The 26,955-nt window shown below is 47.5% G+C and overlaps 2 protein-coding genes across 13 annotated transcripts in view; one reads left to right on the top strand and one right to left on the bottom strand.

Annotated features, from left to right (window-relative positions):
* The first annotated feature begins 6,093 nt into the window (after positions 1-6,093).
* The window catches only part of TRMT10B (tRNA methyltransferase 10B), a 38,931-nt gene continuing 18,069 nt past the window's right edge, over positions 6,094-26,955 (top strand). The window contains exons 1-10 of one of the 12 annotated variants that reach the window (XM_067315758.1): positions 6,094-6,234; positions 6,625-6,733; positions 6,940-7,064; positions 7,614-7,766; positions 8,761-8,839; positions 9,709-9,776; positions 10,085-10,208; positions 11,374-11,466; positions 14,094-14,205; positions 14,777-14,801. In XM_067315758.1, the coding sequence (XP_067171859.1) occupies positions 6,106-6,234; positions 6,625-6,733; positions 6,940-7,064; positions 7,614-7,766; positions 8,761-8,839; positions 9,709-9,776; positions 10,085-10,208; positions 11,374-11,466; positions 14,094-14,170 (957 nt within the window). In that variant the 5' untranslated portion in view covers positions 6,094-6,105 and the 3' untranslated portion in view covers positions 14,171-14,205; positions 14,777-14,801. Of the gene's footprint in view, positions 6,235-6,624; positions 6,734-6,939; positions 7,065-7,613; positions 7,767-8,760; positions 8,840-9,708; positions 9,777-10,084; positions 10,209-11,373; positions 11,467-11,821; positions 12,224-12,316; positions 12,391-13,147; positions 13,857-14,093; positions 14,206-14,776; positions 14,802-15,588; positions 15,606-15,917; positions 16,000-21,441; positions 21,458-26,955 lie in introns of those variants that run through there. The other 11 variants (XM_067315757.1, XM_067315767.1, XM_067315763.1 and 8 more) reach the window with 11 other exon arrangements.
* Positions 14,401-26,955, bottom strand: part of FRMPD1 (FERM and PDZ domain containing 1) — a 28,101-nt gene continuing 15,546 nt past the window's right edge. The window contains exons 8-16 of the mRNA XM_013946229.2: positions 26,164-26,289; positions 24,858-24,977; positions 24,392-24,528; positions 23,001-23,127; positions 22,536-22,631; positions 20,668-20,850; positions 20,099-20,246; positions 18,108-18,920; positions 14,401-16,821 (exon numbers count right to left, since the gene is read on the bottom strand). Of these exons, the coding sequence (XP_013801683.1) occupies positions 14,465-16,821; positions 18,108-18,920; positions 20,099-20,246; positions 20,668-20,850; positions 22,536-22,631; positions 23,001-23,127; positions 24,392-24,528; positions 24,858-24,977; positions 26,164-26,289 (4,107 nt within the window). The 3' untranslated portion in view covers positions 14,401-14,464. The remainder of the gene's footprint in view (positions 16,822-18,107; positions 18,921-20,098; positions 20,247-20,667; positions 20,851-22,535; positions 22,632-23,000; positions 23,128-24,391; positions 24,529-24,857; positions 24,978-26,163; positions 26,290-26,955) is intronic.

Below are 26,955 nucleotides of genomic sequence, written 5' to 3' on the forward strand. Positions count from 1 at the left end.
TGGTGGCAATCACGATAAGGACGATGGTTTGGCGCTGGGGACTTGTCTGTAGCAAAGCGGGCTTGTTGGGAAGCATCCCGGTGCCCCCTGCGTTTGGCCCTGGGTTCAGAGCCCCTTTTCAAACGCAATCTTGCCAGGTAAGGGCAAAGCAATACAGCTGAGGGGTCTGCCCGCAACACCCACTGGGGTAAACTGTTCCTGGCTCTGGGACGTCCAGAGTCAGAGCTGAGAAAATACGGTGGGAGTTAATCCCAGAGTGGCTCCAGGAATCCTGATACAGACAAGAAGGAAAGTCTCTTGCAATGTGTAAGCGTTCATCTCAGTCAAATACACTGGTAGGGGAGGTGAAGTATTTCAGCATGACCACCTGCAAACACATGCCTTTTATCAGGCACAAAACATGCTGGATCCAGGTGAGCTTTATGTGACTACAGCTGTGTGAATTTGCCCATTTCTTTGCAATACCTTGAAGAATAAAACCTGAGTGATCTGTGAGTCTCTGTGTTGGGGATCTTGTCACAGAATGGAGGACATCCCTGTGGTCTGCATTTTTTTGGATCTATAAACTCCGCTTTCTGCCTGCAGCCAGTGCTGTTGCAAAGTGCGGTGAGGACTGCTGGCAGTGTCATCTGAGGCAGAAGATGCCCAGGCCCCAGAATAGGAAAGTGAATGAATGTTTCAAGTTTATATGGGTATTGTCAAGCTGAAGGGTACTGGCTTGTGCTCAGGACTGCATGGAGCAAAGGCCGTTTGTGGACAGGGTGAAAGGCTCTGCCCTCTATTCCAAAAGAGTCCACCAGGGAGGCCAGGCTCCTCAGTATTCCATCTTCATGTCCCCTGAAGGATGAACTGGGGACAGGATGCCCAATCACACATCCCTTTGGGAAGCACGCAAATCCATATATCTCCCCTGTACCCTAATTAACCCTGTAACTAAGTGGGTATGCTGCACTAGTTACAGACCCTATTGAGATGGGGAGTAAGGGAATATTCTGGGTGCATGTCCCACTCCCTCCACAGCCTTGCTGTGTGATAGAGAAGGTTGCAAGGGCTTCTGAAAGCCTCTCTGTCCATCAACCCCAATCCACTAGGGAGTAGGTAAACATGAGGGGAGCCAGCTCAGGGCCTCTGTATGCAGCAATACTAGAGCTCTCTTGATGCACTAGGCAAGCAGCTTTAGTTGCTCCTGTAGCGCTACAGGGCCTACAGATAAAAATACACTGCAGAGAAAAGCGGATTATGACCTAACATGTTCCACCATGGGAGAGCTCAGTGAAGCAAGCAGGCCCTCTCCCATAGCTGCAGCCGGGGGCAAGACACAAAAAGTGCTTGTCACCTCAAAGGGACAGAAGATCTGCTAGAAAAAGGCAAGGCAGGTTTCTGCAGTAACCAGTGCAATGAGACACCGCTGTGAGTAAGTAGCTGCAATTCTGCCTTGTGCTGCTTGTAAAGGAGAATAACTGTCCATTGCACTTGTCATGTCCCACCCACCTGGTGCTGTTTACAGTGCTGAGGCTGCAACTTCTACATGAATTGAATCCACTGTCTGAAAAACAGGTACCTTGTGTCCATATATAGACGGGTATTCCTCTGCAACAATGGGAAACATTTTCCTAACATTCCCTAAATGCAGCACCATTCTCAGCACAATCCCATCTATTCCAATCAAAGGAACAACCAGCCCAAGCAGTGCTTTTCAAGTGCTCCAGAAACCTCTTCAAATTCAGTAACATTATATGGGAAACCAGAGTCCTGACTGGCTCTGACAGTGGTCTTTGAAAAGCATCAGATACCTGTGTATCTGGATGGCATACCTTTGAAGTAGTGTCTCAGGGAAAGTGAGCCGAGCACTGATAAAAAGGCAGGCAAAGGCAGAAGCCTCTTGTACAAGGGTGCAATTCCATATTACCTGAGTCAGGTTAACACAGCAGGCCCAGTGAGGGTGGCCAGGGTCGGCCAAGAGACCAGATTGCCACACATATTCACAGTGACGTGGCAGGTCCAAGAGCAAGCCAGTAAGTCAGAGGGTTGGGTACATGGCCAGGCACAGCCATGGCTGCAAGACAGCTGCAATGTAGCTCAGGCGGAGGCCAAAGCTGAGAACCACAGTGTAAAAGTGGCTCCCAAGGGAATCACAGAATCACAGAATGGCTGAGGTTGGAAGGGACCTCTGGAGATCATCTAGTCCAACCCCCCTGCTCAAGCAGGGTCACCTAGAGCACATTGCACAGGATTGCATCCAGGCGTGTTTTGAATATCTCCAGAGAAGGAGACTCCACAACCTCTCTGGGCAACCTGGTCCAGTGCTCTGTCACCCTCACAGTGAAAAAGTTTTTCCTCATGTTAAGATGGAAGTGTCTGTGTTTCAGTTTGTGCCCATTGCCTCGCGTCCTGTCACTCGGCACCACTGAAAAGAGTCTAGCCCCATCCTCTTGACACCCTCCCTTCAGATACTTGTACACATTGATAAGATCTCCTCTCAGCCTTCTCTTCTCCAAGCTAAACAGGCCCAGCTCTCTCAGCCTTTCCTCATAAGAGAGATGCTCCAGTCCCCTAATCATCTTTGTACCCCTCCGCTGGACTTGCTCCAGTAGTGCCACATCCCTCTTGTACTGGGGAGCCCAGAACTGGACACAGTACTCCAGATGTGGCCTCACCAGGGCTGAGTAGAGGGGGAGAATCACCTCCCTCGACCTGCTGGCAACACTCTTCCTGATGCACCCCAGGATACCATTGGCCTTCTTGGCCACAAGGGCACATTGCTGCCTCATGCTTAACTTGGTGTCCACCAGCACTCCCAGGTCCTTCTTGGCAGAGCTGCTTTCCAGCAGGTCAACCCCCAACCTGTCCTGGTGCATGGGGTTATTCCTCCCTGGGTGCAGGACCCTGCACTTGCCTTTGTTGAACTTCATGAGGTTCCACTCCGCCCAGCTCTCCAGCCTGTCCAGGTCTCTCTGAATGGCAGAACAGCCCTCTGGGGTATTGGCCACTCCTCCCAGTTTTGTATCATCAGCAAACTTGCTGAGGGTGCACTCTGTTCCTTCATCCAGGTCATTGATGAAGAAGTTGAACAAGACTGGACCCAGGACTGACCCCTGGGGGACACCGCTAGCTACAGGCCTCCAATTAGACTCTGAGCAGCTGATCACAACCCTCTGAGCTCTGCCATTCAGCCAGTTCTCAATCCACCTCACTGTCCACTCATCCAGCCCACACTTCCTGAGCTTGTCTATGAGGATGTTACAGGAGACAGTGTCAAAAGCCTTGCTGAAGGCAAGGTAGACAACATCCACTGTTCTCCCCTCATCTACCCAGCCAGTCATTCCCTCATAGAAGGCTATCAGATTGGTTAGGCATGATTTCCCCTTGGGGAAGCCATGCTGACTACTCCTGATCACCTTCTTTTCCTCCACATGCTTGGAGATGGCCTCCAGGATGAGCTGCTCCATCACCTTTCCTGGGATGGTGGTGAGGCTGAGTGGCCTGTAGTTCCCTGGGTCCTCCTTCTTGCCCTTTTTGAAGATTGGGGTGACACTGGCTTTCTTCCAGTCCTCAGGCACCTCTCCTGTCCTCCATGACCTTTCCAAGATGATGGAGAGTGGCTTAGCAATAACATCCGCCAGCTCCCTCAGCACTCATGGGTGCATCCCATCAGGTCCTATGGATTTGTGGGTGTCAAGTTTGCCTAAATGATCTCTAACCCAATCCTCCTCCACCAAGGGAAAGTCTTCCTTCCTCCAGACTTTCACTCTTGCCTCCAGGGTCTGGGATTCCTGAGGACTGGCCTGAGCAGTAAAGACTGAAGCAAAGAAGGCATTCAGTATCTCGGCCTTCTCTGCATCCTTCGTCACCAGGGCACCCACCCCATTCAGCAGCGGGCCCACATTTTCCCTAGTCTTCCTCTTGCTACTGATGTGTTTGAAGAAGCCCTTCTTGTTGTCCTTGACACCTCTCGCCAGATTTAATTCCAAACGGGCCTTAGCCTTCCTCGTCGCATCCCTGCATACTCTGACAACGTTCCTATATTCATCCCAAGTGGCCTGTCCCCCTTTCCACTTTCTGTATACTTCCTCCTTCTGTTTGAGTTTTGCCGGGAGCTCCTTGCTCATCCATGCAGGTCTCCTACCTCCTTTGCTTGACTTCCTACTCATAAGGATGCTCCACTCTTGAGCTTGGAGGAAGTGATGCTTGAATATTAACCAGCTCTCTTGGACCCCCCTTCCTTCTAGGGCTGTAACCCATGGGATTCCTCCAAGTAGCTCCCTGAAGAGGCCAAAGTTTGCTCTCCTGAAGTCAACGGTTGCGATCCTACTTGGTGCCCTGCTGCCTCCTCGCAGGATCCTGAACTCCACCATCTCATGGTCACTGCAGCCAAGGCTGCCCCCGACCTTCACATCTTCCACCAGTCCTTCTTTGTTTGTTAGTACGAGGTCCAGCAGCACACCTCTCCTTGCTGGTTCCTCCACCACCTGTGTCAAGAAGTTGTCACCAATGCTCTGCAGGAACCTCCAGGACTGTTTGTGCCTAGCTGTGTTGTGTTTCCAGCAGATATCGGGGTGGCTGAAGTCCCCCATGAGAACCAGGGCCTGTGATCATGAGGCTACTTCCAGCTGTCTGTAGAAGGCCTCATCGACTACCTCTTCCTAATCAGGTGGCCTGTAGGAAGCACCCACAACAGTGTCACCCATGCTAGCCTGCCCTTTAATCCTTACCCATAAGCTTTCGACTCGCTTTTCATCCACCCCTAGGCACAGCTCAATACATTCCAGTTGCTCTCTCACATAAAGAGCAACTCCACCACCTCGCTTTCCTGGCCTGTCCTTCCTAAAAAGCACGTAGCCATCCATGACAGCACTCCAGTCATGCGAGCTATCCCACCATGTCTCTGTAATGGCAATGAGATCATGGAAGGGGTAGGCCCTTGCTGAGGCAATACAGGGAGATGTATTCAGAGCCCTGAGGTAGCACATTAAATGTTGGGAGACCTCCACTGTCCTGACACAGAGAGATAGCTTTTGAAGTTTAGAGTGGAAAACATCCATGCACAGGGAAGTTCTGCAGGTACATTGGCATGTGGTAGCATGGGATGACTGTCAACCATGACAGGTTTCTATGCTTCCCCTAAAGATAGACGAAGTTCTCCAATTGTCTGCATTGCTTCTATAGTGAGGCACAGTTGGACAGTTCAATTCTTTCAGCCATGTCATTCCAGGCTGATTTTTCAGGTTGTAATACAGCACTTTTCACTGAAAGTAACAGACGACATAGTTTTGCCCTCAGTTTTCCAAGTACAAAGTTTTCCATCAGCCTTTCCTCAGAGCTGGCAAGTATTTCGGAGGATTCTTGTGGGCACACTGCCATAGGAAGCTCAGCCTGAAGAGCATCTTCTGTGTAATACAGAAGAGCATATTTGGGGGGGTTCCCCTGTCCTAACTTCCCCCAGGGTCCTCAACGCAAATATCATGTTAAAACCTGCTCTCCTACAGTGCAGAAGATGCAGATGCTTTCCACAACAGCTCTCGTGTTTATTCATTACATAAAGAGAGGGGCTGGGAAGCTGAAGGTAAATTTATTTTATCTCACTCAAAAATGAACTGTATTTTGGATTCCTCCATCTTGTTGCAGACATGCAGATGAGGGCCCTGCAGCCCTCACTCACTGGTGCGCAGTGTGATAGAGGACCTGCTCTCACTCCATTTTAACCCTTAGGGCTGCTCTGTCTGATGTGCAGAGGGAGGACATCAGGGAGTTCAAAATACAGCGCTTGCTGTTTTCAGTGGTTTACACTGATGTAAAAGAACGTGAGAAAAAGCAGGGGTTTCTCTTCCTGTCTTCCCATGCCCCATTTCCTGGCTCACCTGCGGTGCTCCCTTTAGCCAGGAGCAAGTCCAAAGACATGGACTGAACATAAACAAATAACTCTCGCCGACTCTTTCTATGCATACCAAGGCGGGAGTACACAGTCACAGCTTCGACCGCGGGAAGCTAGGCTCCTCCGTGCATGCTCTGCGCTGGCTTCGGCGGCAGCCCCGCCCGCCGCACCGCCCCGCGGGGCGGGGAGAGCCGACCCGGAGCGGGAAGCGGCGGCGCGGCCCCGCCGCGGCGATGGAGGGCGGTGGCGAGGCGGCGGGGCGGTGCGGGGAGGCGGACAGCGCCTGCGAGGCCCTCCGCCTCCTGCAGATCGACCCCGGCGACCCCGCAGAGTGGCGGGCGGGCGGCGCGGTGCCCTGTTCGGTGGGGGCCGGGGCCGGGGCCGTGCGCGGGCGCGGAGGAGGGACGAGGGGCAGGCGGAGCCGCCCGGGCGAGCATCGGTCTGGGCCTGTGGGAGGCGGGGCTGCATCCGCGGTAGGGCCGCACCGGCTGCCCCCGGTGCTCGCTGATTTCTCAGGGCTTTTTAGCATTGCTTTAGCTTTGCATTCAGACCGCTTTGAACCCTTTAGCTCCTCATGAGCACTCGGCATATGCCAGAACCATGCAGACAGTAGCCAGGAGACTCCCCTTCTCTGGCAAGCATCCCGGCTGCGCAGCAGCCCCTGCAGCACCCAGGTTCTCCGATCTCTGCAGGAGAATGGCTGGAGGTCCCTGGAGCTATGCATGTCTCTCTGCTCTCTCCTGTGCCAACAGAGGAATGTCCTGCGGAAACAGAAACACTGGGAGAAAGTCATCATGGCAAAGAAGAGGAAGAGGACGCAGGAAAGAGAGAGAAGAAAAGCACGGCAGGCTGAAGGCAAAGGTAAGAGGGAGCCATCGTGCAAGAGTATCACAGGATTCAATGAGGAAAGACCCTGCAAAGAAATGCAGGAAGGAGCAGGAAGCACCTGCATGGGAATAGAAGCATGCTTTCTTATGCAAACTGGTGGGGCCCTAGTGTGAGTGGTGTAGGTCCCTCAAGGCCTCCAGCCAAAGTGCAGGCTGCTCTCTTTCTGCTCTGCATTGCAGGCACTGCAGAACAGCACAGCAAAAGAGTTCTGAAAGCCATCATGAAAGAACGCCTTCTGGAGGCCAAGGAGTCTGGGCCTCGGCTGTGCGTGGACCTCAGCATGGCTGACCACATGACAAAGAAGGTACAAGGGGTCTACTTACCGCCCCCTCGTCCATAGCTGCAACCTGTGAATACAGTCCTGCTCTGGGACCATGAGACTCACAGGGACCCTGGTAGCTGGGGGGGGTAGCCCCATCATAGCTTTGGGGCCTGACAAAGGTTTGTAGGCTGGAGCAGGTCACTGGTTTGTTTTAACTATGCTAATGAAGCTTAAGAAACCTACCATCTACGGTAGAGTTGGGATACATGAGGGTGTATGCTGCCACAGAAACACAAAGAGCTTTCCTGAGCTCAGGTTCTTGGGAGACACTGGACCCCTCCAGTGTTTGCCTGTCCCTTGGCCCCCAGGCCTGCTTGCTGCTCTCAGGTCTTCAGTGCACTGGCTTGGTGTGGACTCAGCTCTTTGAATTTCTCTCTTTGGGTTGCTGTGCTCCCTAGAAACAGCCTCTCCAGAACCTCACTAGCCAGACTGTGTGACAAAAGCAATGGATGTCTGCAGGCCCTGGAATGGGGTCTTGGTGCTCCTTAGCCCTGGACATGCTGTGTGACTATGCTTGTTCTTTCTTGGAAGGAAACGAGCCGCCTTGCTGCTCAGATCAGGAGACTCTATGGGGCCAACAGGAGGGCCAAGAAGCCATTCTGGCTCTGTCTGACAGAGTTTGTGATGGGCTCTTCGATCTATGAGGAGTGCTTCCGCATGAACGATGGCTTCTCCAATTATTTGGTAAGGGTCTCTGACCACAGTGTTGCCGAGGCGTAGGAGGAATGGCTGCCCCCTTCCAGTGGCTCATGTCGGTGCCATGTAGCAACCTCCACCCACAGTGCTGGCCCTCAGTGCTGATCCAGGACAGGCTGAAGTGTGATCATGCCTAGCCAGCCAGCTGCAAGAACAACATGGTGAGGAGGGAAAAGCTCTGTTGATCTTGTCTTGGATTCCTTCTTGGCTTAGGGCAAATAGCAGGTGCTAGTCCTAGCAGCAAGTTCAGCCATGAGTGTGAGAGCTGTGAATGGTGTAGGGGTACAGTTTGCTGGCAGTGCTTAAGGTCAGATCTTCTTGCCCTTTGGCAGGAGATGAGAACTGACTGAGAAAACTGGTCATAAATGTACCAAACCTTCAGGCTTAGAGCTCGTGGTCCCTCCTGCCTGCAGGAGGAGAATTCCTCCCAGATGCTTCTTCCATAAAGAGATATGTGGACCTGGTATAGGCAGACACACCAGGCTGTACAGTTTTTGGGCAGGTCATGGATTCCTGTTGGGGAATTTTATACTGAGCTTAGCGGGGCTCCAATATGTAACCTGTACATACAGGTTATGTCAGTGACAGTGTCAGTGACGTTAAGCCATGTGTTCTACAGCACACACAAGACTGCAAGTGGAAACAGTGAGGGAAGACAACCACATGGAATGGAGATTCCTGAATCTCTCAAAAATTGGAATTTCATTTAGAATTAGTTAATTATTGCCAATCTGTCTTCCTTAAGACATGTCTAGAGATTTTGATCAGGAGAGGATATAATGGATCTTGAGAAATTTTTTTTTTTTTTCAGTGCACATATACAACATTTTTCAGTTTTAAAAAATAATCCTATCTGCAGCTGTGTAAACACCAAAGGCAGTGGTATCAGTTCCATTACACTTCTGCGTCTAAGAGTAGAATCTGCTCAGGCAGTGGACTTTGGGCTAATGGGTTTCTTTCCTCTCTGTCTTGCATTTTTCAGATGGATACAACTCAAGAAAGTTACCTTGACCTGTTTCCTTTAGATACAATTGTTTATCTCACTCCTGACTCCGAGAATGGTAAATATTTTGCTTGAGTCACAGGGGCACTAGGGTAAAAGACTGATTTTTAACCTTTTAGAAATTATTCTTAAGTCTATATCGTACTTCCGGTGATTCATTTCCAAGCATTCAGTGTCTCAATTGCTTGAGATATACTCTGTCCTTAGATCTGATGGTCATTCTACTCTGATCTTAAACAGCCTTGGCAGGGAATGAGATTTTGAATCAAGGATCTGTGTGATCTGCAGCAAACTTAATTTGAAACCTATTTGTAGACCCCTGCAGTTTGTAATACTCCTGGCTAGCAAAGTGGAGATGCTGTGACAGTTTTGGTTGAAATTTAAATGGTATTTTTCTTTGAAAAAATGCAGTAGCTTAACATCCCCTTTATTGCTTAATCTATTGTTGTGTTCATTTTCTCTTCTTCCTCCATTTCTAACTGGCCACATGTTTCTGCAGACATAGATCCATTTCTCATTTTATGGGAAAAGTCTAGCTCTGCTAAGGAAGCCGATATGGGCAGGGGAAGGTTTTGGTGGGTGACATTGGGGTGACTAGTGGGGAGGCATCTGCAGAGCTGATTGGGATTGGACTAACCAGATCATCCACATGTCAGAACAGAAAACAGTGGAAAAATGAACAACATGTTGCTCATAGAACTGCATCTCCAGCACTCTGCACTTTCAGCCTACATCTGATCTCCCCCTTTCAGGCTGCCTGCAGGTTCAGGCAGACAGCTCTGTCTTAAAGGTCTGCTGCATGTTCTGAAGCTCCAGAGCAGGGGGTGGCCACCACTTTCTAGTATAAACGTGGCCTTGCCTGGAGAATGGTGCAAAGTGAGATTTTACAGTTGCATGGTGATGAGCATGTGCTTATTTCCTTTCTAGTCCTTGAAGACATTGATCCAAAAAAAGTGTACATCCTTGGAGGGCTGGTGGATGAAAGTATTCATAAGGTGGGTAATAGCTTCTCACAGCCTGAAGGTGCTGTCTGTCCTATTCTCTACTTGAGAGATCAGACATCCCTTTGGTAGTATCCAATGCTTTTGCTGCCTTGATTTGATAAGTCTCTACTGTGCCATCAGCCATTCTTCCCACAGAACCCCAAGGTCCTGCCTGGATTCAGCACCAGGGTGAAAGAGCAATCTGGATGAGATGAACCCCAGGATCCCAGCTTTGCAGCTGCTTGTATGCAAAACAGTGTACATGCTATATACGTCCATGTCTGTGCACACTAGGTGCTGTGTTCTTGTTTCCCTTGTAGAAGCTGACCTTGCAGAGGGCTCGAGATCAGTCCCTGCAAACAGCCCGCCTCCCAATTCGTGAGTACATGGTGAAAACCATCAACACCAAGAACTACCACTCAGAGACGCTTGCAATCAATCAAGGTGAGAGGCTGTGCCTTGTCCTGTCACTTGTGTGGGTTTTGTGTGTGTGGGCAGCTATCAAGCACCTGCATTGGGGGGAAGGAAGCCCTACTAAGCCCTGAAGCAGTGCTGTTTCCAAAATGGAGGTGCGGTGCTGAATGGTGGGGGTAGGTGTTGTGCAGAGGTTTCTCCTGCTAGGCCTTGTCCTTGCTGCCCCCATTTTAATGGTCTCATGTGCTTTACTGCAGCAGCCCATTTTCAGGGGAGCAGAGCTCACATTATTCTTATTTTGCACAAAGCAGTGAACAGTTAGTGTCGGGAGATGTGGGAATGATGCTGTTGCTAGAATCCCCTCAAGGTCCTAGACAATGGAGATGGAAAGAAGTTGTCAGGCCTGTGTCAAGTTGAATCAAGGAAAGGCTTACAGCAAAAGGATGGGACTGCTTTGTGCTGTACAGCTGTGATGCAAACATAAGCTCTCTTATTGGCTGTGCATCGTGACCATGTGCAGGCTGGTCACATTAATGGATGAGCACTTGCTTTCCACCTCTGCTGGCAGTTTGTGGCTTTGCATCATGAACCCCTGTCTGCCAGGAGCTGGTGAGAAGCTGAGGTCCTGGGACAGCTCTAGTGAATTCTGACTTCTGGCTGGAGAAGTTTGTTACTATCTCCTTCACCACAGGGCTGATGGGATGGCTGAGGGCTCTGCAGAGCACCAAGCCTAGCTCCTAGACAGCAGAGTGCATTCAGAGGGAGCCCTGATGTTGAGGTACAGCAGCTGAGAAGCCCTGGTGGAATCACTGTAGATAAATGACATGAAAACACACTATGGGGAGGGACACTGTCATCTGCAGCACAAACACAACTTGGGAGATACAGGATAGTTGAAAAGGTGACTGGGGATAATTTGGAATAGGAATTTTGCCTTGGTTGACACAGCTCTTGCTTTTCCTGGTCAGAACTTCCCAAAGTAATCCTTCAAAGTATGTATATCATCTGCTCTCAGATGAGCTGCCTCAATCATTTCCTCATCAGATTTTAAATGAAAGAAAATGTGAGCCCTATGCTAATCTATTGGGGCATCAGTTATTATATTTTCCTGACGTTTTGCAGCCAGTGGGGTACATATGACAGCTTGGCATTGATATCAATATGACAGTCTTGTCCATCTCTCTGTTATTGACAGTCTTCGATGTCTTATCAACTTACTACGAGACCCAAAATTGGCCAGCAGCCTTGAAAGCTGGAGTTTCTTCTGGAAAAGGCTATGTGCTCCCAGGTGCAGTAAATTAAGTAAAAATGCATGACAAAGCACAAGAAAACTCTTTATTTTCTGATATTATGGAGCTGTGACAGACAAGGGAAGCAAACTCCAAATTTCAAGCAGAGACACCACCATGAATGTGTATACAGAAAACACAAGTCAGCTTAAATCTGGGATAAGGAGCTTGTCAAGAGTGATAAATTATACATCAGCAGGGTATTCCTGGAAATGACTTCTTACCTTAAACTCAAAACAAAAGCCAGTTGAGCCCTGGAATCAAGTAAAAACTGATGGGAATTCAGTTTTGCTTTTCTTGCAGATTTTTGTTAGGGTATTTGTGTCTCTTACATTTACACTTGTTCTGGGACAGAGAGAAGAGCTTAAAGTATTTCTTTCATCTTGATTAAAAGGAAGTAGTGTGATGTTAGAAGAGTGACAGAGTACAGAACACACTGGTAAAGAAAATCATCTTTCCCATCAAAAAGAGCAGTGCTGTTCTGATTGGGGAACACAGAATGGGAAGTGATTCCCAGACTATTGAGGTAACAGTTTCCAGAAGTACCATGTCCTATCTTCCTTAAACCAGCTGAATTAAAGACTTTGTGAGCTGCTGAATCCCATAGCTAATTTTGTGCATTCTGCTTACAAGCTACAATAAAATGTTTACTCTTCAAGAACTTCATTTCACTCCATTAATTATCAATGTATGGTGCCTTGAGAAGTTCACTAGCCCTCATGTTCCTCCTGGAAGGGGAGACATATGGGATTTGACTGTGCTCTGCCTGAAGAGCGGTGACATATTTCAGGACCAAAGCAGGAAGCATTTTGATGTTTGTTCTGCATCTAACTAGATATTTTTCCTCAGCCGTTGCTGCCAAAAAAAATCAAGGTCAGTGACTATGTCTAGTCACCACTGGAAGTACTTGAAGGTCTTCTGAGGTAAATTCCTCTTTCATTTGCCTACATGTCTTCATTCCTCTTTGCACTAAAACCCTTTTACAATGCCTTGAATTCAATACTGATGAGACCGAGACACAAAATGTCAGCTATTTGTGGATATATTGAGTGTTGTTCCCCCACATAGGCTGAATTTGTGTATGTTCCCATTGGTTGCAGATGTCTGTTGCTTTACCAGGTCACATAGGCTCTCCTTGTCCTTATTCTGTGCCCCTGACTGATCAGCTATTGGTTTGTAGTTAGATGGGTCATGGCAGTTCTGCTGACAGAGCAAAGTCTGCAAGTTGGCTTCAGTGTAAGAGGCTTTAAGTTACTAATTCAGACCCTGAGTTTGCTAGGCAGCAGCATACAATTACCCAAGCCAGCTGGCAGTGATGAACTGCTCTGAAATCCTGCTTGGGATGAGAAATTTGCAGAGTGCTACCCTCCCCAGTAGCTGGAGACACCTGTCCCTATGCAACCAGTAACTAGCAGACTGCCTTTAGTTAGCTACCTTGGTGCCTGCTGGGCACACTCTGTGAGAATGGTGAATGCCATGGGTTTGGTGTAGTGCTGCTAAGGACTGCTGAATTGCTGTGGGTATTTGCTTGCCTGGCTGTTAGCTTCTTTCAGGTTAGGTAGGTCCTTTAGAGCTGCCACAGCACCCCAACCTTCCTTCAGACCAGCCCCTTCCCTCCCAGCTGCCTCTCTTGTCCGTACTAGGGCTCAGTTGAAAGGACTCAACCTTTCTTCCCCACAGGCATACAAGGCAAAAGTGAGGCTGGCCTCTCTCAGATGTTACGGAACCACGGGCACATACTGTCTATGTGTTGTCCTGGTGCTTGGGAAGGAGTGGTGTGTGTTGACAGAGCTGGCCACCTCTCTTGTAGAGGCCTGTCTCCTTGACTCATCCAGGGGCCCTCCAATTGCCTCTCTGCTGCCTCATGCAGACTCCTCTATCCTGAACACAGACCTTCAGCTGCATGGACTGACAGAGAGCAGTGCCAGACTTCTTGTCTGCTGCCTACCTATTTCAAAGAACTGCATCAGCTCCCAAACAAGGCCCCAAGTTAAACAGCAAAAGTCAAGTACCTGCCTCTGCCCTCTTTAGTGCTAGAAAGCTGAGGTAATGCCTCCCAGCACTGGAAGGCATGCTGATTCACTAGAGGTGCACAGCCAGAAGACATTTAAGGGCAAACAGCTCACGTCTAGCTGGGGATATAAAATGTTAGGGAGGAAGAAGGTTGGGAAAAGGCTTGCTTTCTCCTAGGGTGGTAGGCATAAAGAGTCATCTGTTCTCTAACAGCTATGAAGGCAGCACTTCAGTGTTATGGATCACTTTTTCCTTTTTTGGAAGACAGGGATCCTTAGATAGCTAGAGGGTGGGGGATTAATTTGGAACTTTTTTAAGCATCAGCAGAAGGCACCTATAGCCTGGGATGACCCTCTTTTTCTTGCCTTGCAAGGAGAAGCAGTTAAATACAGAATAAATTCTTTCCAGAATTGTGCAGTTTTTGCTACAATTTCTAGTATTTCCTTGACCACAGATGGTGGATAAAGCAGTCTGGGTCCTTTTGCGTCAGATCAGGGTGAAGGGGGTGACCTCACTCACATGAAGAGTCTTCCTGGTCTCCTATGTACCTGGACAGTCAGTAAGAAGGGAGAAGGACAGGCCAGCTGCTAAGGGCTCCTGTCTTTCTCCACAGATGACAGAAGGAGGCTAAGACAACACCCTGAGACTAGCTACCTGCAAGGTGTTCAGGATGTGAAGGACAAGCCCTAGACAAGATACATGAGCCCAAACCACTGAAACACTCTGTGAGTTTGCAAATTAGATTGGGATTGTCTTTACAGAATTTAAAAAGGCTAGGTTGGAGTGGGGGCAGCCCCCAGGACCACCCTTGGACTGGGCTGCTCTTGGTGGGGGTGAGCAGTGGAGCATGGACAAATCATTCCATGACCGTTCTCTGAGATGTGGGACTAAACACCCTGTGTGGGAGAGCCTGGTGACAGACAGCAGGAAATATGGCTGAGCTCCTCCCCGACCAATACATCTGTGTGCCACCAAGAAGCCTTGTCACAAAGAGGAGGGTACCCTGAACTGCTGCATGAGACAAAACACAGCAGCTGTAAGGGCTGTGTGCTGGTGGGCAAGGAGCTTGACACCCACATCCTGGCAGCTCGGCCTGTGAAGCAGCTGGTGAACAACCTGCACCAACTGGTGGTAGGTGCCCACCACATCTGTGAGCATGGCCACAAGCTCACTCTGCCTCTGCATGCACAGCTGGCAGTGTGTCACCTGGAAGCAGGCCACTGTCAACTGAACCAGGTCATCAAACGTCACTCTCAATGCACCCTGCAGCTCCTTAAGGGGTCGCTCTGTTTTCAGAAGCTCCTGGCAATTGGCCAGCAGGTCCCGGGAGGCTGATCCAAGTGCACCCTTGCTCTCAGAGCTGTGCTCTGCACATCTGTCTTGCAGGTGGGTTGTTTGGTTGCCAGAGAGCTTTCCCACAACCTTCTGAAGCTCTGCAATGCAGGCTAGGAAGTGGGAGAGATCTGCAGGGCTCATCTGTGCTTGGTCCTTCAGCTTGGTCAGGGCTTGTATGTGAGGGTCCAGCCATGCCCTGTCTCTAGCAGTAGCAACTGGGTAACTGTCCACAGGGGTGCCAGGAAGACTGTGGATGGTGGATGGCGGGGTGGTGAGGGGCCCCAAAGACATGCTGTGCATAGGGATAGTGTTTTCATGTTCCCCCTCTTCTTCAGGCCTGTGGAAGCAGCTGACATAGGACAGCTGACAGCTGCACTTGTCCATCCCAAGCTGTGGTGGAAATGTGTTCTTCATGGGGGAAAGACCCAGAGATCTGGTCTTGATGTGGCCGGGAGGTGTCTGCTCATCCTTCTTGTAGTTAAAGCAAAGGAAGGAGTGATTTGAAGTCCTATGGTCTCCTGCTCTTTTCCCCAGAGAGGCCAAAGGAACTGGGCCTGAGGGAAAGGCAAGCCCCAGAGATGGAATTAGGGGACAGTCTTTCTCAAGCACTGTAGCTTCTTCTCTGGGAATAAGAATCTGACTAACCTGAGGCTGTTTGTAATCCACATTTTCTGTATCTTTTCTGGGCTCTCCTTCATCTGGCCCCTGGTTGCTCACCAACTCTTTTTCACAGGCTGGTACAGCTGAGGGTGTTTGTGTCTCTCTTCTGACAGCATCAGGCCCGAGGCATTCCCTGGTCATGTGAGCTGTCTCTTGAGAGTCCAAAAGCTCCGGTGGGTTGTCCGCCCTCTCCCTAGATGGGTTGGATGATGTGAGGTCTGTCCTGACCCCAAATGACAGCCAGGAGAGGTGAGTTATAACCCCTGAAGTGCCACTGCAATCTGTTAACAGCTGGGTTACATTTGGAAAGCCCACACAATTTTTATTGTGCATTTTCCAGAAGGATTCTTCACTTACTGCCTGTCTGGTTTTCACCTGAGACAAGCCTATTTCACTCTGGTTTTCAGCACAGTTGTCAAAATCACCTTTTCTTTCTTCACAGGGAGCCAGGACAAGCTCTCCACATGCTGCTTCTTTCCCTGCTGTGGGGAGCAGATCAAACTCCAAAGTCATACCACAGGGAGAGGTCATGGTGGTGCCACAGGCTAAAGGAGAAACTGCACATTCATTAGAAGGGCAGATCATTTCTTGGCTCTGAAATTTGGCTTCATTGTTGACCTCGCAGTTGGCTTCCATCATCTCAGCTGCCCCCTTCAGCACTGCTTGGGCCAGCTGGTCCCTATTGGTTTCACAACTGTCCTTGCTTTGCGCCCCAGTTTTTAACTCAATGCTAGGATCTTTTTTGGTGCTTCTGCTTTGTTCCCTGGGAAGGTGCCCAGCTTCCTCCCACAACAGGAAGGGTGCATGTACAGCACTTGCAGGGCTGAGGCCATTGTCCACACATACAGCAATGTCTGAGCTCTCTTCCCCATTCTGGTCACCCTGCAGGCGAACAGCTGAAATGGAAGAAAAAAACAAGTCAGTCACTGATTTTGTTTCCATGGTGTCAGGCTCCATTTCCATCAAATCAGCCGATGGGTTTTTGCTTAGAGTGTCTCTCTGGGCCTTTGTATCAGTGTGAGCTCCTACTTCTGTGTCCATCTTAATGTTCTCTGAGGAAGGTGAATCTGGAGGCTGAGTGAGGAATGATGGGTAGAGTGACCAACTGCAGCAGCTCTGCTGAGAGCCTGGTAAAGCCAATGGGAAAGTGACCTGCGAGGTGTAATCAGTTTCCAGGAAAGATCTCCTCTTCCTCAGGCTCTTGGCATAAGTCAGCTCCTTCTCCATTCTGTGTTTCTCCCTTGTCTGCCTTGACACCAGGTTTTCCCCCAAGCTGTAACACCTTGGCTTCTTTAGGATGCAGGAGGCATTGTCTACACTGTCCCAGGATGTGAGGCTACAGCCTGCTGATAAGGACAGAACATGTGAGTCAGGAAGTGGCTCCAAGCAACAGAACATACATGCATCTGTGCATGCGGCCAAAAGATCTTAACACAATTCTTACAATTACAGACATACATGTTTGGTATCAGAGACTGGCTTGAAGTGCTAAGGGAAGGTATCTTATGTTATGATCATGCAGGTACTTGCAACCAGCTATACCAAAAAAAGGGAAGAGTCTGGACATGTGACTACAAAGACTGAGGTCCAGTATTACAAAAAGTAATATAGTCTCCTTGCTTGAATAGCATACTGGGGTCACTTCATCTGACTGCAGATACAGCTATCATTTGCAAACTGAAAAAGGTGTTATTAGTGGCAAGCTACAGAAAGCACTGGCCAAAAGTTGCAGATTTATTAACCTTGAATGGAAACTTTAACAGAAATTCCTAGCCTGAATATTTAGACAATAAAATACCTAGAGATTACAATATTGTGCCTGAACATTGCATTGTTACTGTATGTGAACTCAGAAGCCAAAATTGTCTAAGTATATGAAATAGATTCTTAAGAAGTTCAGTTGAAGTTGAAAGAGCTGATTATTTCAGAAGCAAGAATCCTCTCATTTCTGAGAAAAAATAACTATCTGGGAGCCATTCAGCAACAGGACTTCTTGACCCAACTACATAACATGCTCTGATCCCCAAATTATTTTCAGTGTCAGCTGGGTTGTGCATTGAGCTGTAAAACAGCTTCCACCTCTTGAGTTAAGGTAGTGCCTGAAAGCAGAAATATTTTCCTTAAAGCTTCATGTCAGTGTAAGGGTACAGATCTTTCCTATGTTCTATTTCTGGGAGTCACCACCCTTTTCATCAACAAAGATTCAGTGTACATAGGAGGCTGCATAGGACTTGCTCATGTAGCACAATGGCTTCAAGACTAGGCGGACCCATATATCAGTATTCTGGAATTCGTGCAGAAACCTGGGGACTTTCCAGAATGCTAAACTCATTTGAAAACTGATTTTTTCTGAGACCAGTGCTTGAAAGTTATGGGAAAATGTCTCTGCAAAACTGCAGCTCTGAGCCCTATTGAACACCGTCTGCCAGCTTTGCAAGGTATACCTGCTGAAGGCTGGCTTGCAGAGAAGCTGTGTTTAAAGGTCCTTCAAAACTCTGGGAAAATCTATGAAAATTTGAAAGAGGAGATGGTCCCTCCTGTATCATTGACATAGTAAATAAGCACAGCCCTAGCACAATGAGTGGAGAGAAGGTGACAGGAGATCACCTGCAGGGGGTCCATGAGGGTTTACCTGCCAGAGCATCCGGGGGGCTGAGTCTGTCTGCTGCATCGTAGAACTCATCCTCAGAGCTAGTGTCTCCAAAGCCTGGGGGAGGGTCCAGAATGAGATCGCTCACCTCTGCCATTTGGTCTGATCTGCAGGGTACACCCTCCTGGGCAGACACATTTTTCCAAGAACTTCTTCCAGGGCTGTGATTGATGTTCCTCTCCACACTGCCAGCAGGGGATATGCTGTAACAAAGGCTGTAATAGCCCATGGCATTTCTCTCAGACAGCTTGGTCTCCAGCACAGATACACCCATGTCCTCACCTCTCTGCTCAGAGGGACTGTGTTCAGACCCAGGTTCTGCTGCTTGTGGTACCTGCAAGAAACAGAAGAAGTCTCTGGCTTCTGTCCTGCTGGAGCCCCTTTCAGCACCAATGGGCAAGAAGCTCTTGTCTGAGCTGTTCATCTCTTGCACTGTTGGCATGTAGAAATGGAAGAATTCTGGCCTAGAAGAAGAGCAAGCTTCCAGCTCATCTTCCTCCAGTGCATCCATAGAGTCACTTGAGCCACTTGTCTTAAACCCTCGGCTCTCAGTGTTAGCTGAATCTGAAGCTTCTGATGTGCTGTCTGTTGCATTGTCAGACTTATTGCATTGTTCACCCCCTCCAGCTTGGGGCTTTATGCTGTCCTGATCCAGGCTGTGGAGGTCTTCCAGCTTCTCCTCCTCACACACAGGATGGGCACTGCCATATGTTGCAGGAGTGTCCAAGCAATGCTCTGAGGAGGAATCTAGCTCCCAAGAGTCTTCAGAGTCACTGCAGGTTCTAGATTCATACCCTGAAATTTAAACACATGCATGAGTCTGCACTTAGCAGAGCATGGAGAAACAGTCAGACAAAGGTCTGAAATTGGCTGTAGGGCAGAAACTCAAGGCCCGGGGATCTCTGCCATCATTGTTGCTCCACAGCAATAAAGATGAAGATACAGTCTGAAGTGCAGGGCCATAACCTGTGAGCTGGGGCTTGGTCCTTCCTTCTTGCTTTTCTTTTTTTTTTTTTTCTTTTTTTTTCTTTTTTTTCTTTTTTTTTCTTTTTTTTTTTCTTTTTTTTTTCTTTTTTTTTTCTTTTTTTTTACTGCATAGCACATGCATGCATTTTGGAGAGACAGTGTCTCTCAAGTCCTTCATTACAGCACCTCTTACATGAGTGGAGATAGAGAGGAAAACCTAGGCCCAAAACCTCTAAGGAGCTGAATGCTGTATTTATGGAAGAGAACTGCATTGTTGCCTCACCGGCAGCCCCTAAATCCCTGTGCTCTCCTGATTTTGTGCCTAGTCTGGGTGTTGGTAGCACCCAACATCTCCAGTTCTACTGTGCTCTCCAGTGACCACCAGTGATCAGCTCAGGGGTCTCAACAAGAAGTCCTACCTCCCTAAGATCCCTCTAGGGCCACTGCACAGAGACAGGCTGAAACAGAGTGAAGCATACCTACCTAGCAGCTCAGTTGCTCTGAGCAGATCTCTGAAGGACCCTGTCTCTTAACAGAGGGAGCTTAAGAAAAACAGCCAGCTAACCTGTTGTCTAAAGCCTCAGTCTGCAGCATCTGTTAGGTTGGAGTTATCCTGGCAGTGGACAGGACATCATGTGAAACACATACCACTGTCTCCTGTCTGGGAGAAGCCAGCAGAGGGGAGGTGGTTCACAAAGTTGGAAACAGCACAAGGACTCAGTTACTGGTCTGCAGTTTCAATGATAGATACAGCCTCCATTTTTTGGGAAGAGCAGACAAGTATTGCTGGCCTCCCTGTTGCTGCCCAACACATTTGGGTCTGATGGAAATCTGGTAGGGGCCCACACCAAAGCTGACAGTCTCAACAGTAAGCAGACATCACTACACCCTCCAGGGCTACTGTTCTAGCATAAGGCTGTATTCGTGGGAAGGAACAGCATCTCTGCTACTAGAGAAACCATTCACTTGCTCCCTACCCTTTGGCGAAAAGATGGCTGGGTTTTTACCTTCTTCAGCTGACATACGGTGCAGTTGCTGTTTTTTCTCCCCCCAAGTAAATATGGAGACATTTGCATCCACGAACAGCCTGTAATAGCCATTGATGAGGCAGACAAGATCTTTTGCACTGTTTGATTCCAACAGCAGAGTCAGCAGCTTTTGTTGGGCAGAGAGAGGAAGAAAGAAAACCACAATAACATTAAAATAGACAAACACTGTTTGTGCTGCAATCTGCAGGAGTGTGCTGCACACTAAAAAGGCATTCCCTGTCTCCCATACTGCCCTCATTGCAGAGCACTCTGTTTATGCATGAGGCACAGAGAAAGAATAGATTTTTTTGTTGCATTTTGTTTTTTGAGATGCCTGGTTGATGAAGGACAGCAGGAGGAATCACTTTTCTTCCATCATTTTGTGTTCTTCCTAATAGCTTTCCTTTCTGAGTCTGTTCTAAGTCTTTACCATTAAGGACACTTTTAGCTGAAGTGTCAGATTTTGAAAAAAAAATGGTGAGAATGACTCCCCCTTGTTCTCTGGCCCTGACAGAGCCACACACTGGCCATCGTGAAACCACCATTACCTTCAGATCCTGCAAGTAGATTTTCACCATGCTCACTTTCTCAGACTCCTCCGTAAGCTCCAGCCTGCTGATGTTTGCAAACTCTGCCAGACTTGTTATGATGTTGAGCTTATTATTGATAATCTGGCTCACCCCGTACTTGGCCCCAACCAGCAAGGCAACGTATGATTCTCTGTCCTGTAGCTGTAGGGGGAGAGGTTAAATCAAACTTCAGCTGAATTCTCAGCAGGAACCTGTTCACCTGGGTTGCACTGGGACTCCTCAGCCATCTTTTACTGTGTGGTATCTTTTAAAACAGGACTGCTGTTACAATTGAACTGTAATCAGCTGCAAAAGGGAGCTCCTCATTTCTTATAGGTCATCTTGTCCTGGCATGTCTTTCTTCTGACTTGGAGACTGCCAATTTCCCTGTGCCCCCAAGACACACGGCCCGAGGTGCAGCAGGCATCTAACAGATAGTTAGCAGCAGGTTGCTATAGGAAGTGTCACCAGTTGGGCTGTGCCAGATGAACCTGGCAAGACCTACTGGAACAGGTCAGAGACTTCAGGGAGGCAGACTGAAGCAGCCTGCAGAAAAGACTGTTGCAGATCAAGAGAAGTCTAATGTGTCCCATTCAACCCAAGATCAACCCGGAGGTACATGTCAGGGCTGTAACCCCTCTCAGGACTCAAAGGAACTGGCACTTTGTGCACATTGTCAGCCAGACACTGTGTTAGAGATGAGCCCAGGTCTATGGAAAATTGCAACAAAGCCTGCAATTTGTTTCTTTTCAGCAAAATTCACTGACAGACTATTTCAGCTGTCCTCTTTCTTCCCAATATATACTGTTTTCTCCTGGCCCAAGAGACTCAGACAATGGTCTGCGATGGTAGATGTAGTGTGACCACCACAGAGCACAGCAGACACAGGAGACACAGGACTGGGACGGAAGCACCTATGAGGCACTACAGGATAATTCACAGTCAGCCTATTTTGGCTCTCTGACTTTTTTTTTTTTTTAAAGAAATGCCAACATTTTCTGTTAGGATCAGACATTTAAAAAATAAACTAATTTAACTCCCAAATAGTTTAGCAGAAATACTTCATTTTCCACACAAGTGTAAACATAGGCATTACCGTAACACATCAGCAAGACCCTCCTCTGATATAGCCCAGCTGCACTACTTAGCTCTCTGTACAAAGCAGCCTGTGATCCCCAGTTTAGCAGGTGATCCAAGTGATGACAGGCAGAAAACCGAGAGACTCTTGTGAAAAGAGCAGTGTTCTTTTTTAACAGAGAGGTTTAATCTTGGCCAATATCTTTTCTTAATGGTTTTTAAAACACCCTGAGATCTCTGAAGTCCTTTAAAACATACAAAATATGGACAGAGCTCACCTGAGAAATAAGATCCACATATTTTAATTAGAAAATAACACATAACTATTGGGTAAACTGCTACATTATTGACTTTAATGGAGCTATGCAGAATTAACCTAACAGGGAGCTTGATCAATATTTATCATGATGTCTCAAGATAAAGTACCACTAGTATGACTGCAGCTTGCTGATCGCTGAAACAGCATCAGCAGAGCTAATGTTACATTTTCTACAAGCATCACAGCAAAGACAGAAGAGAAGACACAGTAACAGGTTGCTAGTTTTACATCAACAATCAGCTTAGAAAAATATTTAGACATTTCTGCTTTACATAGGGTTTGCTTTGGTCAAGTGATAATCTTATCCACAGGTGAAGAAAAGGGGTTAAAACTGCTTATAGTGCCCAATCTTTCCAGTTACTGTCCAAGTAATCTCTCTGTGAGAGATACACAGAGCAGATAGTAAGACAGCATGCCAAAACCCAGTAAGACAGAAAAACAGTGCTCATACCATCAGGGTGGCATTAAAGATCTTCCCATTGTACATCTTCAGGTCTCCCAGTATCTGTAGGTAGCTCAGGCGCACCTGGACTGCTGCGAGCATATGCTTAGTTTTGCAAAAGAAGAAATATTATTTAGAAACATCACAGACAAATAGTGTTTGCCAGGTATCCTGTAGGCTAGAAGATTCAGGAAGGGTTATTTTCATACAGGATTTGGTATCTGGTTTGGTTCAGATATGCAATAGATTTGTATTGGATCGTCCTGCATTGCAGCATTTACTGTCTGGCAACCTCACAAGCACAGTGCAGCAGCACACACTACACATGCAGATTAGGGTGTGTGGGCTGCAGAAAAGGTTAGAAGACGAAAAGATACAGAAAAACAAATGGTCATATAGAGATGAGACCAACACAGGAAAGAAACATGCTGCTGGCACCCAGGGAGGAACCGCAAAGCTTACCGTACGCCCTGCCTTCTGCCGAGGATCCAGCAAGACCTGGTTCCGCTTCATGTGGTAGCTGATAGCTTTCTTGATATCTTTGCCTCTCATGTTTCGAAGCAAAGTTGGTGAGATGAAGTTTTCAATTCCCCAGTCCTTCCTGCCGGAAAGACAGGGAAGAGAGCAAAGAGAGTTCCAGCTGTGCTGCCTCACAACAATGACAGAACTTGTAGAAGAAAAGTCTGTCAGGGACAGGGAAGGACAGAGACACCACCTCTGGCTCAGGGAGTACTGAGTGCCAGGATGCTGTGGGATCGTTCTGAAGAATCATGCAACACGGTTACCTTGCTCAAATTCTCTTCTCTCTGCATCTGCATCTGATCGGGAGATATGTTTGGAGGAACATGTAGTCTCACCCAGAATGCCTGCTTTACGTGCTTATACAGAAGACAATCTACAACTTCAGTCAGCTTAATGGTCCTGTCTGTCCTTACCCTCAGAGAATGAAAACTCCATCTTTACATCCACTTTACTTTGCTTACCAGATTATTATATTTTAATATCTCTGCTCTCCAAGACCCAAAAATATGGACCAACTGTTCTGCTGAAGAATTTATTCAGCCCAAGCATTAACTGTCTCGAAACTAAGAATGATGCAGAGTTTTCTGTTATTACTTCTCACTCTCCACTAACTGCATGTGGTTGGGCATGTCCGGCTGTAAACAATGAATCAGTGATGCTGCATGGGCTGGCTGAGGCTCAGCAGTGCTGTTACATCAGCACTACAGCACAAATGCCTGTTACTTAATGACTGGCCCATCACAAGTTCTTAAAGCAGGATTGTTCTTTAGGGCAACTGTGATCTAACAGTACTGACATGCAGCACAGTGCATGTGCTGCATGTAAAAGCACTTCCTGTATTTTTTCCAGATCTCATTACTTCACAGGTCCCATCAATTGTGCTGAAATTACTGAAGAGATAATGCTGGTGGATGAAGAGGTGTAAAGTGCTGGATATGCAAAGGCAATGATTAATTTCTCTCAGAACTACAGCATGCAAGTCTCTGTATCCTGGCAGGAGTAGCCTGGATAAGCATAACTAGACAAGACATTGTGGCAATTGCTATTTGATGTCTCTGCTGTAGCTACAGATCAGAACTTCCCTCTGCTTATGGAAATGCTTAGATGTTACACTGTCCACGTTATACAAGCAGCTCAGAAGGAATGTTAAAGACAGGGAGGCTCATGCAACTGCCTTATCCTAAAAGGACTGGCATGACTAAGAGACTGTAATCTCTTTGGGTCAGAGACAGTCTCCTACTCTGCATTAAACACTGCGAAAATGCAGAGCAGATACCATTTTTGATTGGCTCTTTCTTTTGCCTTGCCTGGCCACAACACAACACAGAAATTTTGACACTTACTCAATGTATTTCAAGGACACTTTCTGTGGCTGAGCACAAGCATAGATCCTTTCCTGTATGTGCAGAGCAGCCAGACGTAATGCCACACTGCATTTCATTTCCACAGCAAACCTTTCCTGAAGCACATCACTGCAGCTCTGCAACAGACAGAATTGAGTTAGCATGACGACAGGAGCTCAAACAGAAGTCAAGATAAGACCTCTAGTATGACTGTCATGAGTCAAATAAAGGGTGCCATTCAGCTCATTTCTATCTCATTGAAATAATAATCATGCCTTTAACAAGCCAAACATGCAAATTGGTTTGACTAAGAATTTAATGTAAGTTAAACCCAAATCATCTATTCTTAAATGCTCAACATTTTACATTCATTTAACAAAACTGGCCTAAATTATGCCTTGGTTTAAAGCAGACATGAGGACTTGGGTAAGAAGAGTTCCTGAATCATGGGATGCCTCAGTGTCACCTGCAGATAAAGATACTCAAAGGCAACTGGGTCTTCCTGCAGGAGGTCTAAGGGATCCTTTGGGATGAAGCAAACTCTGAAGAGGCACCGGTAGTCATGGGATTCTCTTTTCTGGACCACCTGCAATGGACAAACTCAAACAGCATCATTTCATAGCAACTGCTGAAATCCCCCCCTTCATAAATGCACACTCTGGCTCTTATGAACTTACACAGACTATTTAAAGCCAGTGGTATCTGGGATGGTTGCAGGTTAGCCATTGTCTTTAGCAAACACAAGGGGACATTGCTAATGCTTTTATTTCTTTCTTTGATTCTTCTGCTTTTTCGTTTTCTCTCTGTGATAGAGTGTAAGGCTGCTGAACTTCATTAAATAGCCATTGATCTTATGTACTTGTAGTGTAACCATAACAGAGGGGTCAAGGCCATATGATAATGACAGAGGAAAGGGTAAGCCTCTCTGATTTTAACTTCAGCCAGAAGATATAGCAGCTCAAAATAGACACTTGTGTCATCAGCATAATATCAATACAATGTTAAGGCCACTACATTATACTTTAGCATATTTTATTTTAGGCAAAGCCAGAACAGTCTCATCAGCAGAAAGTAAGCAGAAATTCTCAGACAGTTGTGCTCAGGGGTTGGATGGAGGCTGTTAACTACAGAACCTATGTGCATCAGAGCAGATCACCAAATAACAACAAAGTCAAGAGCACGGAGATGAGACCCATAAGTAGACTCACTGTCACAAATTAGTTTAGCCCAGAATTACTGAGAAAGCAACTATGACACAAACAAGGTTAGATTTGAATAGGTTTTTCAAGTGATACACAGTTATTTTAAGACTGTCTCAAATGTTCCTCTGTAGATGAGCCTATCTAACAGCTGGCACAAAGCATGCTGGTCCTTGATTGCACTACTCTGTTCAAGCAATACCAGCTTATGGGTATTGCTCTGTGGGCTCTCTAAACTGATTGAGGCACTTTTGAAAGCATTATTTCTCAGTGAGCTCTGGTTAATGCAGTTTTAATATATGTGACAGGCAGAGAGGAGGACAGCACCTCTGGAGATGAACTGCAGAGTGTCATAGCAGGATTCACTACTTCTAACACTGTCCTCTGCAGGTAGTCAATAGCTCCCCCTCCTTCCTCACAGTAAATCAAGCCAAGTTCTCTTCCTCTCATACCTCTCATGATATCTGCAGAGCTGGGCTCTCTCCGTAACTTGTTGAAGCAGGAGAGGCACCAGACCAACTCATCCTGTGACCCCTTGCACGGGTGCAACTGCATTGGAGGGGCTCTCCTCACCTGCTCAATGAGCTCATCATCATGCAGCAGGTAGATCTTAGCAATGTTATACCGCTCCTCCAAGGCTAGGGCGAAGTGTGCTATGCTCCGGATGGAGAGCTTCTCCTTCAAGGTGAGAACAATGTCCTAGGAAGGCAAGACACGTGGACATGTGAATGCAATTTAAACATAATTGCTGAGTGTTGCTAGGACACTGTATGAATCTAGATGCTAACAAAGCTGCCCTTGATTCGAGCCTACCATTGGCAGCTGTGTGGGACAGCACTGAGAAGGCAACAGCTGAACCCAACAGGCTTCTGCAGCACAACAGTGAGTTTTTTAGTGCTGTCTCACAGAGAACCAATGCCTATATGATTATACTGCGTTTATCTCTTCACTGACAGATTTTGAACCCATGGACCTAGACAGACCATAGAGGTTTCATGGTTAGACAAAGCCTGCAAGCTTATCAGAACAAGAGATATGAGGGATGCCAGTCTCTGTGTGATTTCAAACACAAGCTTGACAGTTAGCTGTTCTGCTAGCCCAGCAGGATGTCCAACCAGTAAATGCATATGCCAGCCAGTCAGTCAGCATACAGGTAGCTCAGAAACACCCATGTACGCTGGCTATAGCCAGTGAGTAAGTACGGGACAAGGGAGGGAGCTGAGACAACTGTGGGGGGAGCTTGGGAAGCATAGATGAAGGGAGGACAGAATATTTTTCAGTAGGTCAAGAGGACTAGGGAGAGAAATTGGGGCTTGCTGTGATAAGAGTGTAGTAAGATGCAAAGCCTCAAGGTATAGCAGACAT

This window comes from Apteryx mantelli, chromosome Z, assembly GCF_036417845.1.
Source record: "Apteryx mantelli isolate bAptMan1 chromosome Z, bAptMan1.hap1, whole genome shotgun sequence".
Lineage (NCBI taxonomy): Eukaryota > Metazoa > Chordata > Aves > Apterygiformes > Apterygidae > Apteryx > Apteryx mantelli.